The sequence below is a fragment of the Crinia signifera genome, chromosome 9 (genome assembly GCF_055691185.1).
Source record: "Crinia signifera chromosome 9, ASM5569118v1, whole genome shotgun sequence".
NCBI classification, from domain to species: Eukaryota; Metazoa; Chordata; class Amphibia; order Anura; family Myobatrachidae; genus Crinia; species Crinia signifera.
The window spans coordinates 91,077,893-91,093,326 of record NC_139225.1 but is presented as its reverse complement, the minus strand read 5'-3'; the positions used below and the strand labels follow the sequence as shown (position 1 = coordinate 91,093,326).

At 42.5% G+C, this 15,434-nt stretch overlaps 1 protein-coding gene across 1 annotated transcript in view; it reads right to left on the bottom strand.

Annotated features, from left to right (window-relative positions):
* TMEM164 (transmembrane protein 164) overlaps positions 1-15,434 on the bottom strand; it is a 53,049-nt gene that overhangs the window by 16,508 nt on the left and 21,107 nt on the right. Inside the window, exons 2-3 of the mRNA XM_083159374.1 lie at positions 9,238-9,287; positions 3,391-3,457 (exon numbers count right to left, since the gene is read on the bottom strand). Coding sequence (XP_083015500.1) covers positions 3,391-3,457; positions 9,238-9,287 — 117 coding nt within the window. The remainder of the gene's footprint in view (positions 1-3,390; positions 3,458-9,237; positions 9,288-15,434) is intronic.

Genomic DNA, 15,434 nt, shown 5'->3' with positions numbered 1-15,434 from the left:
TGGGGACATGGAGGACACCGCACGGGCACCGTGTCCCGCAGCTTCCTAGTGACTGGAGCAAGCTCGGGGGGTGACTGGCATCAGGGGAGCTCACGTGTGGTGACACCCGCTGGCTGGAGGCAGTGCTCGGCCCCTGGGGCCGGGGATGGACAGCTGGGCACCCAGGGACATGCAGCCCTCCCGCTCCCCTGCCGAGCACTTGTTGATCGCCCAGAGCAACTTTCCTGGTGGGGAAGTGCCCGAGTGCGGCGTGTGGGGAGGGTCCCAGCTCATCTGACCCCCCCCTCTGTCGGCCAGACGGACTCCTCAGCACTGCCTCTGGGGGACTTTATGGGGGATGTAACACACTCTGGAGATGCTACGAAAGGAGTTACCCCTGCCAGAGGGGTGGGAGCAGGCCAGGGATGTGGACTGAAAAGTCTATTACATTAATCACAGCAACAGGACCACCAGCTGTATAGACCCCAGAGACAGGTACAGCCAGGGGATATCTGGTACACTATGATATCTGGTACACTATCAGCACCCCGGCAGTGCTGCCCCCCCTGTACACTATTGCCGCACACACACACGCCCTGCACACTATGTACATAGCTACTGAAGCTGAGGGCTAGCAGCTGGCACAATCGCTGTGTGAGTAAAGTGATGGTCCGGCTGCTGCTGTACCAGGTGCCAGGAAGTGGGCGCAGTGTCAGTGTACTAGTTGCATTGGATGCTGCGTTTCACCCATTTAACATTATGCATTAATTATCCTGTGTGTTACCGGTGTCTGGGATTAGTGTCTAGTCATATTGAGATCCCTATAGATGGGGGTGATTTGTGCACAAGTGCTGATGGTGTGACGCTCCGATGTCACAAGATGGTTTATATAGCATAAATGTGCCGATGGTGTGATGCTCAGGTGTCACAAAATGGATTATATAGCATAAATGTGCCGATGGTGTGAAGCTCCGGTGTCACAAGATGGTTTATATAGCATAAATGTGCAGATTGTGTGACGCTCAGGTGTCACAAGATGGGTTATATAGCATAAATATGCTGATGGTGTGACGCTCCGGTGTCACAAGATGGTTATATAGCATAAATGTGCTGATGGTGTGACACTCAGGTGTCACAAGATGGTTATGTAGCATAAATGTGCTGATGGTGTGACGCTCAGGTGTCACAAGATGGTTATATAGCATAAATGTGCTGATGGTGTGACGCTCAGGTGTCACAGGATGGATTATATAGTATAAATGTGCTGATGGTGTGACGCTCCGGTGTCACAAGATGGATTATATAGCATAAATGTGCTGATGGTGTGACGCTCAGGTGTCACGAGATGGATTATATACCATAAATGTGCTGATGGTGTGACGCTCCGGTGTCACAAGGTGGTTATATAGCATAAATGTGCCGATGGTGTGACGCTCCGGTGTCACAAGATGGGTTATATAGCATAAATGTGCCGATGGTGTGACACTCAGGTGTCACAAGATGGTTATGTAGCATAAATGTGCTGATGGTGTGACGCTCAGGTGTCACAAGATGGTTATATAGCATAAATGTGCTGATGGTGTGACGCTCAGGTGTCACAGGATGGATTATATAGTATAAATGTGCTAATGGTGTGACGCTCCGGTGTCACAAGATGGATTATATAGCATAAATGTGCTGATGGTGTGACGCTCAGGTGTCACAAGATGGATTATATACCATAAATGTGCTGATGGTGTGACGCTCCGGTGTCACAAGGTGGTTATATAGCATAAATGTGCCGATGGTGTGACGCTCCGGTGTCACAAGATGGGTTATATAGCATAAATGTGCCGATGGTGTGACGCTCAGGTGTCACAAGATGGATTATATAGCATAAATGTGCTGATGGTGTGACACTCAGGTGTCACAAGATGGTTATGTAGCATAAATGTGCTGATGGTGTGACGCTCCGGTGTCACAAGATGGATTATATAGCATAAATGTGCTGATGGTGTGACGCTCAGGTGTCACAAGATGGATTATATACCATAAATGTGCTGATGGTGTGACGCTCCGGTGTCACAAGGTGGTTATATAGCATAAATGTGCTGATGGTGTGATGCTCCGGTGTCACAAGATGGTTATATAGCATAAATGTGCTGATGGTGTGACGCTCAGGTGTCACAAGATGGATTATATAGCATAAATGTGCCGATGGTGTGACGCTCCGGTGTCACAGGATGGATTATATAGCATAAATGTGCCGATGGTGTGACGCTCAGGTGTCACAGGATGGATTATATAGCATAAATGTGCTGATGGTATGACGCTCCGGTGTCATCATTTTGACGTTTAAATTAAAATGTGCCCTCGCGATTGAAAAATGTGCCCTTCCCGTGGTCAGCACCCTGCCCTAAAAAATTTCTAGAGTGAACACTAGAAACTATTGTGGCCAATATATTGGATTGTTGTCAGATAGTAATGAGTGGGTTTCTAGGAAAAAGTCTGTAAAAAACCCTAAATAATACAGTTGTACTCATCTGAATATAATTCAGAGGTGGACGCAATGTAGGTTGCAGATGCAGTGAAGAAATGTTTTGCCGTTCACAAAGAGAGTGACAGGCGGTCAGCATTTGGGTTAGGTAATGGAGTGGCTAAAATAACACAGGTGTGATGGGACCACTTTATGCCATACTCAGCACTGTGAATTTGTATGCAGCTGGAGAGGCCCAGGCCCTAAAGTGTTATTCAGGAGCCTAAGGAGGACCTTGAAAGGCAGATCATGTAATAAGCATTACTGCCCAGTTTTTCCATGGTTTATAAATAAACCCAGTTACAGAGTTTTACCTCTTTCAGTTTGTAGTCCTAGGTTTAGTTACTGTGCTCTGCATAACAAGGGAAATTATCAGGGTGGGCAGGAAATCTCATAAGCATGGGCCAAGGATTCATGATGCTCTGTACCCACAATGCCTCATCAGCGTGCCAAAATATCATGAATCTAGGTCACAAGCAGGTGGGCCTGTTTGGTAAAAATGCCAGAGCCAATTTTTGGTCCCAGTCCGGCCCTGCATACAACGAACATGAAACCTGAAGCAAATGGGACGTGCATCATAGTTACATAGTAGGTGAGGCTGAATAAAGACTTGCGTCCATCTAGTTCAACCTATGTTTATAATAGCTTATCCCTTGTTGTATAGTATGTTCTGATATTTTAAGACAATGCGTGAAATAAACTTGAGATTGTGCGTATTCATACCCATTGACAGATGTGAAACAGAATTGGTTGAAAAGGGGAATTAAAATTGAATAGCCTAGGGCTAGAAGCCCAAACCCAACACCCCTTTTCACACCCAATAACTTAACATGGCTAATTTAATTTTAAATGAAGAATAAATAGCAAAGACAGTAATGAAAATCACTGGTACATACCAATCGTGTATTCAGCACTGGAAACACCAAAGCAAGAAGGGCCCCATTTAGCATATGCATCTGCAACCTTAAAAAAACAAACAAACACACAAATATAAATAAACAGAGAGAGATAAAGATAGAGAAATAGATACACACACACATATATATATATATACACACTCACACATACAGATGATCAATATAAACATTTAAAGTTTGTACAGGGCAAATGCCATTTATTCTATAAAAGGAATTAAAAGCCACATAATATACTGGTGACCATACATAACAAGATAAAACAAAAAGGTCTCAGTTACAGAACTCCAAGGCATTATTCAATATCCATATCATTTACAAACAAGGATGTGACAATTATCGTAGTGTTCCTTTCCATACCAAAGTGAGATCATTAAATATAAAGTTTGACAGTTATCAAACACAGATGTACAGAAAGGGAATGGGGCAGAATGTCTAAAGGCCCCCATACACTATACGATTTTGGGACGATTTCATCCGATTTCGGCACTTTGGGCCGATAACCAGATGAAATCGCCCCAAAATCGCAGGTGTGTGATGTATGATCCGATCCGATGCGCGGTCCCGTGCGCATCGGACCGGATCAGGGAGGTCGGACGGTCAGCACATAAGATCATCCGACCTCCCTGTATGCTATGCATATGCCTGCCCACCTGTCAGGCATATGCATGCAGACGGCGGGGGGGCGGGGGAGCACGGCGGGCAGACACACTGACCTGGCCGGCTGTGATCACAGATAGCAGCGGCAGAAGTGGGGGCGGGCGGCGGCAGTAGTGGGGGCGGGCGGCAGCTCACAAATAAGTTCCCGGCGGGTGATGCTGACCTGGCCGGCATGCTGTGGTCTCAAATACAGTAGTAGCGCTGCCGCTGCGGGACGCACAGCGGCGGCTATTAGATTTTCAAAATAGCTGTCAAATGACTGGCCGTTCTGTGATTGGCTGAGAGAGCTCTCAGCCAATCACAGAACGGCCGGTCATTTGACAGCTATTTTGAAAATCTAATAGCCGCCGCTGTGCGTCCCGCAGCGGCAGCGCTACTACTGTATTTGAGACCACAGCATGCCGGCCAGGTCAGCATCACCCGCCGGGAACTTTTGTGAGCTGCCGCCCGCCCCCACTACTGCCGCCGCCCGTCCCCACTACTGCCGACGCCCGCCCCCACTACTGCCGACGCCCGCCCCCACTACTGCCGCTGCCCGCCCCACTGCTCCTCACCGCCCTGCAGCTCCCCATTTGTTTACATGTGATAAATCGCATGCGATTTATCACATGTAAAATCTGGCTCATCAAGTGCCAAATTTTATGTGAGCCTCCCGGGGAGCTGCCGGGCGGCTCACAGGAGAATTGGGTCCGACTTGTCCTAAGGACAAGTCGGCCTAATGTATGGGGGCCTTAAGTAGTAGCATCAGATTGAAGTTGAGTCATATTTCTGTAGGCAGAACCCCTATTTGTATCCTTCTGAAACCATGCAAAGAGTGAGATAACAATAAGTGGCTGTAATTGCAACCTCAGAGACCACAATCAAACAGAATGCCCTCTGTGAATCCCAGTTCAAAGGCAAATTGAATACAACTAATGTGGTTTGTTGGCCATGAATGGCTCCTTATCCAGCGGTTTCAAAACAGCATTTTTTCCTAGTATTTTTTACACACATTCCACAGCGCTTCAAGCACGTAAAATTGGTATAGCAATTGAACCCATTAGTTTGCATTTCTAAGGAATGTTAACTTAGAAAGTAGCTGCAAGTAAACTGGAAACCAAATCTGTCAACCCATTGCATTTATGAAATATTCCAGTCAGGATTCATGAGAAGACGGAAAGGTGTATGTGCCTAATGATCTCTGATAACAAGAGAGAACAGAATGTGCAATCTTGGATGGTTTTAATTATTTCTTGCTGCCAGGTCACAGGAAGTGCCTGCATGACTAGGTGTGTGCCAGCTGCCTGAGAATTAATTCTGGTGAAACATTATGACAGGAGCTCAACATAAAGTATTACGTTTTCAGCTGGGCCAACCAACTGGGCTTCCTCTGATCATTTGAAGAAATTGATGTAGCACTGGATTGTGGGTTGACATTTAAATATCAAGTTTCATCCAATCTTTATTAGTATCCAGCATTTGATTGTTTCACAAAATTCTTTCTACAATCGTACTTGAATTTGTGTCCTCATGCTTGAACTTCTACAATGCGCTATTCTAGGGCCTCCAAGAAAAAGACGCACCCATGCAGCCATCGGTAACTACCCAGCCCTGTACCTGCCTCATAACAAATGTGTTCCATTCTCTTCACTGGCTGCATGTAAGATATATTTAGATAGCCTTACTGACATTTATAACCCGATACAAATGGAGTCTAGGTGCTTGAGGCATATAATCCAACTCTCAAACTATGATCCACTAATCGAGAACTACTAAAAGACATAGAATTCCCCATACCGAGAAAGAGATAAAAAAGCTTTAAGCTTGGCAGCGCCTACTCACCCCCTCAGTCCACAGAGGACACTACTCTAGAAATGTTCAAACACAGCATAAAGACAAGTTTACTCACACATTCAGTAATGGCCCTATAGTTTCTAAATCAAGAGTATAGGCACTAAAAAGGTAGGGTTAGGCACTCAGGGGGTATGGCTAGGGTTAGGCTGCAGGTAATAAGGATGAGGTGTGAGGAGGGTGGGGGCAGAATTACCAGCCAGGTGTTAGGGTTCTGCACATCAGGATGCAGTTTCCAGACTTCTGACCGCTGGCACACCGATAACATCCCAAGAAAAACGCTATATAAATAAATTAGTACCAATTCTCATTAGAGATCCGCAGGCCTGGATTTATTCGGATCTCAAAACGGGATCTAATTGGCTATATGCTGTCACATGTTTTGGATAGCCAATAAGATCCCAATTTGAGATCCGAGCAAATCCGGACATGAACATCTCAAATCAGCAAGCGCTGGTGGACAGGAAAGCCTATGATTTTGAATTGAAAATTCCATGGGATGGCACTTGAGAAAGCATTGGAGTCAATAAAGTGTTCCTTAGCGATACTTCGGCAACTGTTTATTACCACCGCATGTCAAATATGACTACCATGCAACAGCAAATGCACTGATGCTTAATGCAATACCAGTACGTATCTGGCTCATGGTCCTAATGCTGTGTACACACGGGGGAGACATGGGCTATAGTCGCTGGGAATATGGTCGCAGGCGACCATATAGCCAGTGATTGGGAGTGTGCCCCGGCGATAAATCGCCGGGTGCGCGCTCCCGTTTTCTACCCCATTGTAATCGCTGGTCGCAGGAGCTTGCTCCTGCGACCAGCTAATTACCTCTGCGGCACCCCCAGCAGAGGTTCCTTTTCAACAGCGACCATCTCTGGTCGCTTGTTGAAAAGGAGACACTGAGCAATATATTGCTCAGCAATATATTGCAAGCAATATATTGCTAGCAATATATCTCCTCCCGTGTTTACGCACCTTTTTTTTTGTTTTTAGGACAAAACCATGCTACATTCAGGTGGAGCAGATGTAACGCGCAGAGAGTTCGATTTTGGTGAGTTTCCTTTAAACTGAAATCTGAACTGCAGTGTAAAAATAAAGTATTTACCCTGCACAGAAATAAATAACCCAAATCTAACTCTCTGTACTTTACATTTGCCCCGCCTGCAGTTTTTGTCCAAAAGAGAAAAACTTTGCAATCCATTCTGAATTAGGCCCCATGTGTAGAGGGTATAAGGCTAGCATGAGGCATGCAGCCTTGTGCCTTATGTAAGAAAATTCCTCAGATACAGGATAAATGTTTTGACTTGTTTGTATTAAGCTCCATGTCTCACATTACATTGATTTATAGATTGCATTTAGCAGTAGTTCTATAGTGCGTCGGTTACGTGCTGGGCTGCAGTCCCAAGATTCCACTATAAATAGATTGGAAATGCTCAGTTCTATCACAAAAACCTGGCTCAGGGCTCACCTGTTTGCTAAACCAACCTGGGTACTACAATATTTGTCATATAGATCTATAGATCATCATTTTTGTAAGTGTTCCAGCTGCCTTCTGATGAATGCAAAGCGTGGCTGCCACCAGGGGAAAGACAAGAAGCCGCTATTGACGGAGATTACTGAATGTAACAGTGGTGATTGGCCCTAAACATGAGTAATATACCAGTCAAAACTAATTTAGTTCTCTGCATGGTAACAATTACTTTTCGCACCTTCATAAAAATATCACCAAATAGCATTTGTGAGGATGCTCCCTTTTTAAATCGCTACCATGTTCACCACCAGAACAAAAAAAAATTGTGCATTAAAGCATATAATTTCTAAGTAAATCACATAAGTGTTTGTAAATGACTGTGGTATTTAAATGCAATATAGGTTACACTTATACCTCTTTTACACCAAAATCCTGGACCACTGTTCCAATCCAGGTCGGAGCCACGATTTTTAAGCTGCTGGGCTACCCCCAGCCTCTGTGCAACGCAAGGCCACCCTACCCCCCCCCCAATCCCCCCCCCCCCCCCACGGGGTGAATGGATGCACAGTACATGTTTGCACAATAAAGCAGCAGAGGCTCTGTGCAACCCCCACCAACTTTCATTCTGATCGCAGGACGCTGCGGTCCAGAGGTCAGGCTCACCCATTGCTGTAAACTGGAGCCAGGTCTGATGCCCGTTTACATTGCCCCTGGCCCGGGTCCTCCCAGTGTTCCACCCTGGTCAGGAGCAGGGTAGGCTTGGCGGGGAAATGGACCCGTGTTTTCTTAGCTACCCTTTTTACACCGACGCTGACCCAGGTCCACAAAGCAAAAAGTCGGGTTTTTGACTCGGTGTAAAAGGGGTATAATTAATTACATTTGTGTTAACATTTAAAAATACTAGGAAACAGCCATTTTAGATAGAAATTCATGTTGTAATGGGAGTTGTAGCTTATGGGAGTTGTAGCTTATGTTCTACTCTACAGGAATACAGTTAAAAAGGGAGAACAATTACACTACAAAAGTACTTCAATATATTTTATAGCTAAAACAATGCCATCTTTAAAACGAGCACTTCCATGTGCTGTTGCTTTCCCTTAGTGAGCCCAGCTGCATGCAGACACCATTTCTTCCATGAGCTCTAATGTTTTGGAAGTACAGCACATAGGCAATACTTTGTCAACCAACAGAAAGCTGCAATCAGTGTGCCTTATCTGACAACATACGGCGCAATTCAATTTAGCACTATTTTAATGAAGGAGGTCCCAGAGCTATTTAAATTGTCAACATTGCACTGAACTTAGACATCTGCCAGTTTCTGCGCCTCAAACCGGGTGTTTACTCATGGTAACCAGTATGCTCTTAAGGGCCTGCCGCGATGCATTGCAGCACTAAATTACTCAGGAGGGGAGTGAGATGAAAGCCTCTGGTCGATCTGAACAGAGTGCTGAATTGAAACATCCCCATGTATGGCTGCTTAACACATAAGTTGAATTAGCTGGGGTCCATTTCACAGAAATTGAGAAGCCCTGTGCATAATTTCTCCAGCCTGCAGTCCTTAAAGCTCTGCTAAGGGGAAGAAGTTGGTCAGTTAACCCTTTTAGGTCGAACGTCTAGTCAGGCTCAACAGCCCTAGTAGCAGATCTAATGGTGAGACACTTTGAAATAAGACCATTAACATCGTTCAATGTAGACCATTTTTTAATTAAAAAAAAGAAATGACAATTAAATTAAAACATTTAAACCAGACTGTTTGGAATTTAAAAAAAAATTTGGACTGCAAAGGGTTAAACTTGAATTTTGCTGGTAAAAAACTATAAAAGAATGTTAACAATTATACAATTGACATATTCCAAAGTACTCACCTGAATACTATTGTGGCAACTTTACATGGGGGACATGCCAGGAGAAATATCTGCAAAGCAAAATGAGGACAAATTAATATTTCACTGAAACATAATGCCAGAGCCCATCTATTTGTAAGTGTGACACTATGGCCAGTATCCAATTAGCTGCGGTGATTTACTCTATATAAAAATGGAATATGACAGTGGTTCCTAAACTGTGTGCCAAAATCAAAATTATTTATGATCAAAGTAAAACCAGTGCTGCGGACTGCCAGAAGCACAACTATACACCCTCATACAACCGAGTATAAGGAAGACAGGCAGGAAGAATTTACTATTTTTTTCCAATTGTATAAAATAAAAACAAAAATTTTTATCCGAGGGGTGCTGGAAAAAATTTCTGATCCTCTAGGGTGCTATGATTTAAGAAAGTTCGGGAACCACTAGACTATAAGTTTAGTAATGTAGAGATTTCATGAGATATTTGCAGTGAATCTTGAGACCCTGAGGGGATGGATCAATTATCAGCAATTTTTGTTCTCCATAAGGATCTTTGGGGGTGGGGTGGAAGTGCACCGTGATTTTCTTTTGCAATTCAATTCCTAAAAATTGCAAACTTATTGCAGGAAATTCACATTTGTTTGTGTGCACCTGCCTTATCAGGGGAAAGGTAGGGAAAATAGTGTTTTACGTTAAGATGCTGGATAAAATACTCTGCATTTGCTGATGACCTTCTGCTCTATTCTCACAACCTGAAAAAAGCAATCCCTCATTTACTTTTGATTTTACATTGGTTTGAATTGATAAAGATTAACCATTCTAATGCTGCACGTACACTAGTGTGATGTTGCACACAATTCTTTGATTTTGAGCACATCTGTGCGATAAATCTACGGTTTGTATACACGTCGAATGCATCACCCGATGGGATGCCCGGGCCCACTAATCGAATCACACGTCGATAGGTATTATGTGCTCCACCCAAAAAAAATCTATGGAATTGTAATGCGACCGGCGGGTATGGGGAATGCACTTCCTTGTAACACTGTCAGCGGCTGTCTGTATAGCGTAGCACTAAGAAGGAGCGCTGGTGGGGGTCAGCGGCGGCAGAATTTGAAAAGTTTCACACTGGGCGGCCCTCTGATTGGCTGAGAGCCGCACAGAGTTTTGAACAGTTATCAAATTCTGCCGCTGCCCACCAGCTCTCCAAGTAACATCTCCCAGATATTTAAGGTTTAGTACATGTGGGGTCCGCTAGGTTCATCAGTTTTTACATCAGGAGTATGTTCTTACTCCCTCTCGGATACAATATGAATTCCCTACTTTACGGATACCCCTGTTTTATTATCTACAGGCAGTTTATTATGTTCAAAGGATTTTACCAACATTGACAAAAGTGGACAGGAATTGTGGTTCAGATGCCACGCTTCGTAGGGTCACAGGGACGCCATTTTTCACTTCTACATACTTTTGCCCTTTGCTCAACATATATACAGGCAATGTTGGTCTTTAAGATTACAAAGGGAATTTCCTGACATACCCATCAAAACATTATTGAAAGCATACAATACGCTTAAACAACTAGTGTCAATATTGTATGCTGAAATGCACCAAAAAATTTTGCATCGCTCATATTTTACTCCAAAACTGAAGTTTTTAATAGGTAGTGCTACGACAGCCAATTGTTATAAATGTGGTTCCCCAAATGCAGACCTTGTTCACAGTTTATGGTCATGTGCTCAAGTACACATCATCTGGTTGAACCATCAGGACTATATAACAAACACTGCATATTGTTTTTCACAATTGATAAAATGGGCATTTATTCTATGGACTATCATAGGACTCTCACTTGGTAACCAAGTTGTATTAGATAAATTAGTAGTAGCTGCCACAATAAAAAAAAAAACTATTCTACCAGAATGGATTTCTACTCCACCGGTAGCAATTACTTTATTATATCCCTGGATTTCCTTTTTGTTTTTCATGGACTGGATAGGTGGTGTCAGTAAACAAAGAAAAAGGGCTGTTAAATGCTTTAGTATTTACGTTCAAATGTTGTCTACCACTGGTACAATTTAGAAGTACCTAATTCGGGGGCTCCCTTTTGAGATTCCGTTTCTACAAATATTTGCTGGTTCACCGTTGATTATGTGTGCTATAGTTTTTAATTAGTATGTATTCTCTTCTTTGATTTGATATTCAAATGTTTGGCCAAAGGTTCTTGTCACATGTACTGAGCGATTTTCCCCATCATCGCTCTGCATACACGCTTGGCAAAAACATCCAATGCGTATGCACGTTTAGTGATATTAGAAAGTGAAAGCATTCAGGAACAGCAGCAATGATGTGAATATTCTCTATAAAGTGCTGCAGAAGATTTCTGTGCTATATAAATAACTGGTACTAAAATAGCAAATTCCAGGTTTCCTACTCTGTGGCAACAGCTTGGGGAAGGCCTTTTTTGTTCAAACAGTACACAAAGCAAGGACTGAAAAGATATGGTTTGAGGAGTTCAGTGTGGAAAAACATGACTGGCCTTAAGTGGGACAACTTGCACAATCGGTGGCTGTCGAAATACTTTTTTGCCCCACTGGTCATGTGTGTAACATATACACACACACACACACACACACACACACACACAGAGCAATGTATCAAATATAGTATATTAAATTAAGAAACTCTAACGGTCACTTTTAAATGAAAGCACTAATTGTAGTTGCACTTGTGTCCTTTGTCCAGATTTGATGGTAATATAGTATCTAAATATTTAACAAAAAAAAATAGCAGTTCTTTATTTTCTGTGTTCAAACTTTTAAACTTGTTGAAGGTAACAAATTGTTAACCATCAGGTATGCACTAAGGAAGCAATTCAAATTGATGACCTAGTAAGTAGGCTCCTGCTCATCACCTGCCATCCAATACAAAGTGGACACCAACACCACTTCACACTGTGATGATCCTTTTATTATTACAGGTTGAGTATCCTTTATCCAAAATGCTCGTGACCAATTGAATTTTGGATAACAAATTATTCCGTATTTCAGAGCATCCACAGGGTAAGGTGAAATTCTGTAACAAAAGATGTGTCCATAACACAACAGCAATATGGGATACTGTACATACAGATGACCAGCAGTTGGAATACCACCATTGGCATTCTGAAGTATGTAATCCCACCTGGGGTCAGGCAAGCATACTTACCCTCTCCCCACAGCCTGACCTTACCACTCCTCACTAGTGCCTAACCCAGGGCTGGGCAACACCGGCCCTCCAAATGTTAGTGAACTACACATCCCAGGATGCTTTGCATTAGTTTTGCTATGTGGCCATGCTGAAACTGATGCAAAGCATTCTGGGATGTGTAGTTCACTAACATTTGGAGGGCCGGTGTTGCCCAGCCCTGGTCTAACCCTAACTTCTACCTCACAGTTAAACCCCAAGCCTCCACTTTCCCTGACCTAACGCTAACCAACTCCAGTATACTTTGTTTGGCAGCCCAGCACAATTAATGAGGTTGGGATTAGGGCACCAGTCTTGGTGGTAATTGGGATGTCAGTATTGTGAGCTCTGGCATCACGTATAACAAAGATAAATAAAAGAATCTGCAAGCAAGGGCGTCACTCAGAGTTATTTCAAAGCATGTAGTTTATTAAGAAGGATGGTACAATCCAACAATTGTTTCGAGCTGCGTGCTCGTCCTGAGTATCTATTATTTTAAAGAATTACCACCTGACTCGATGACACGGTGTCATTTTTTAGTATATACACATGTTGAGGATTCAGGTGGTTATTGTCAAGTGCTCTCATCCACTACCAGATTGTAATTTGCTCCCATACATTGCCAAATGTTTGTTTCCACCAGACAGATAAATCTTTAGGTGTGTGCACAAATTTAGACTCTAAACAGATTCTCAACACCAGGGGCACAAGTAGGGGCTACTACTAGATAAAAGATCATCCTGCTTATATAATACCTGTGGTAATGGCAATGCTGCTTCCTGCATGCACCAGGTTGTATTAATGACATGAGGATAGAGAACTCAGAAAGTTTAGTATACACATCTGTCTAATTAACAATCTTAAGTCCAGGTGGAGACCCAATTACAGTTTACGGTTTAGCGCGATGCCTCCCAGCTGACTATAATCACTGTGCAGCCAAGAGAGCAAGTGCTCTGAGACATGGGAAGAACAGCACTCCAGGGAGATGATATAATGTCTTTTGTGCGTCCTATAACCCATATAAAGTTACAGGAGATCAGGGATAAAAATCATTATAACGTATATAACAATGGCTAAATCAGACCAAAGCACTGGGCCCATCACCAAAAGTTCTCAAATGGGTCACTTTCTTACCGCAGCACAACATATCCCTTATTAGGACACTAAGAGAAATAAACGGTTTTACTTAAAACAGAAAAAAAATAGGACTTTTCAGATCTTTCAGTGACCCCACAATCATGGACCTTACGGTTTTGGTATAAAAATTGCTGTGATGAACTTCCCTCCTACACCCGGAAAGCATGTCACATGCCATTCACAAATTAAAATAAAAAAGGTTAAACTGAATAAAAAGGAGCAATACAGTAAACATCATGCATGGCCAATCTGTGGCTCTCCAGCTGTTGTGAAACTACACATCCCAGCATGCTCTGACACAATTTCAGCATTCCTTAAAAGAAAAACTGTGGCAGGGCATGCTGCGACTTGTAGTTTCACAACAGTTGGAGAGCCACATCTTGGGCCAGGCCTGGTATAAATGAAAAGAAGGAAAGGACACGCACTGGGCGAGTCGAGCAGCCATTTAGCTATAACATTGTATGTTAATTTCCCAACTATTTAACAGGATTCGAAGGATTTATAGTCTCCTTAATTAGATAGTCACACATGCATCCATTATGTACATTCTCTGGTGTATGGACATATCCATGTATCCAAATAAATAAAATAATATCTAATGACATCAGTATTGTTATATGGTTGTCTATACAACATTGAATGATAATATGGGATCCATTAAGAAAATATATATATATTCATAGAATGGAATACAAAAAAATGGGATTATAGAGCCATGGTTTTCCTGTCCCATATGGTTGTGAATTAGATATTTTTACTAACTATATAATGTCACTATATGGGTTGTTACTTATGAGTTATGTGTGTAATAGCTTTTTTCCGTACGGATAATGACAAATTTATTTCTGGATATATCAGTTTTCAATATGTAATATCATTCATCCGTCATTCATTGCAGTTAAAATGTATGTTACCTTATGAAAAACATTAATATGCATGCTATCTGACATTAATTATTGCTTAGTCTTACATTTTTCTAAACCTGTATATACATCTAAATATAAGTTACAATTGATACGATAAAAAGTTCTGATCACGTGATCACACCCTGGAGCGCATATGCGTTCCAGACAATTATAGTAGTGACAGAAAGTTCCGCTCACGTGATCACACCCTGGAGCGAGGAAGCATTCCAGATGATTATGGTAGGTGTCACGTGATGTGCACGTGATCAATTGCGTCATTTTATGACGTAGGGTCATGTGATAAACAGATGACCAACCACTATGATTGCTTCGATTGGGCCGTTGGTCTCTCTCTTCTCTCTATACAGCATTGCCGCCGAACTCCCTTTTCACTTCCGGGGTGTGAGCGGAAGCTATTCTGTATGTCTCATATGGAACGCATTTGCGTTCCATTCACGTATTTGATACTTCTATTACACACACCATATATCTTGTCTATCAACTTGATTCACTCTTAATTCAGTAAAAAAAAAAAAAAAAAAAAACTTACCATTTAAAGTATACTATGAACATAACGATGTCGAATAGATACGTATTTATTTATATACCACTCTCTCTATCCCGATCACGTGATCAGCTTTGATCACATGATCGGAGTTGAACTCCTGAATAAAGAGAAAATTTTATGAAATTCCATTATCATTTCTTGTTACGAAATAATTGTTTATATTAATTATGTTGATATATGTCTGTCGCCTCACTCCTGTATTGATTTTTTATATGGTTTATGAAATTAAATTGATGATTGAATCTCACAGGTGTACTGATTTTCTCATCAAGTAGGGTATATATACCTGAGCCAGGTACACAGTCTCAACACCTTTGATAAAGCTGCAGGACGCAGTGAAACGCGTTAGTTGATCTATCCCAGCCTCTGGATACCTGCTG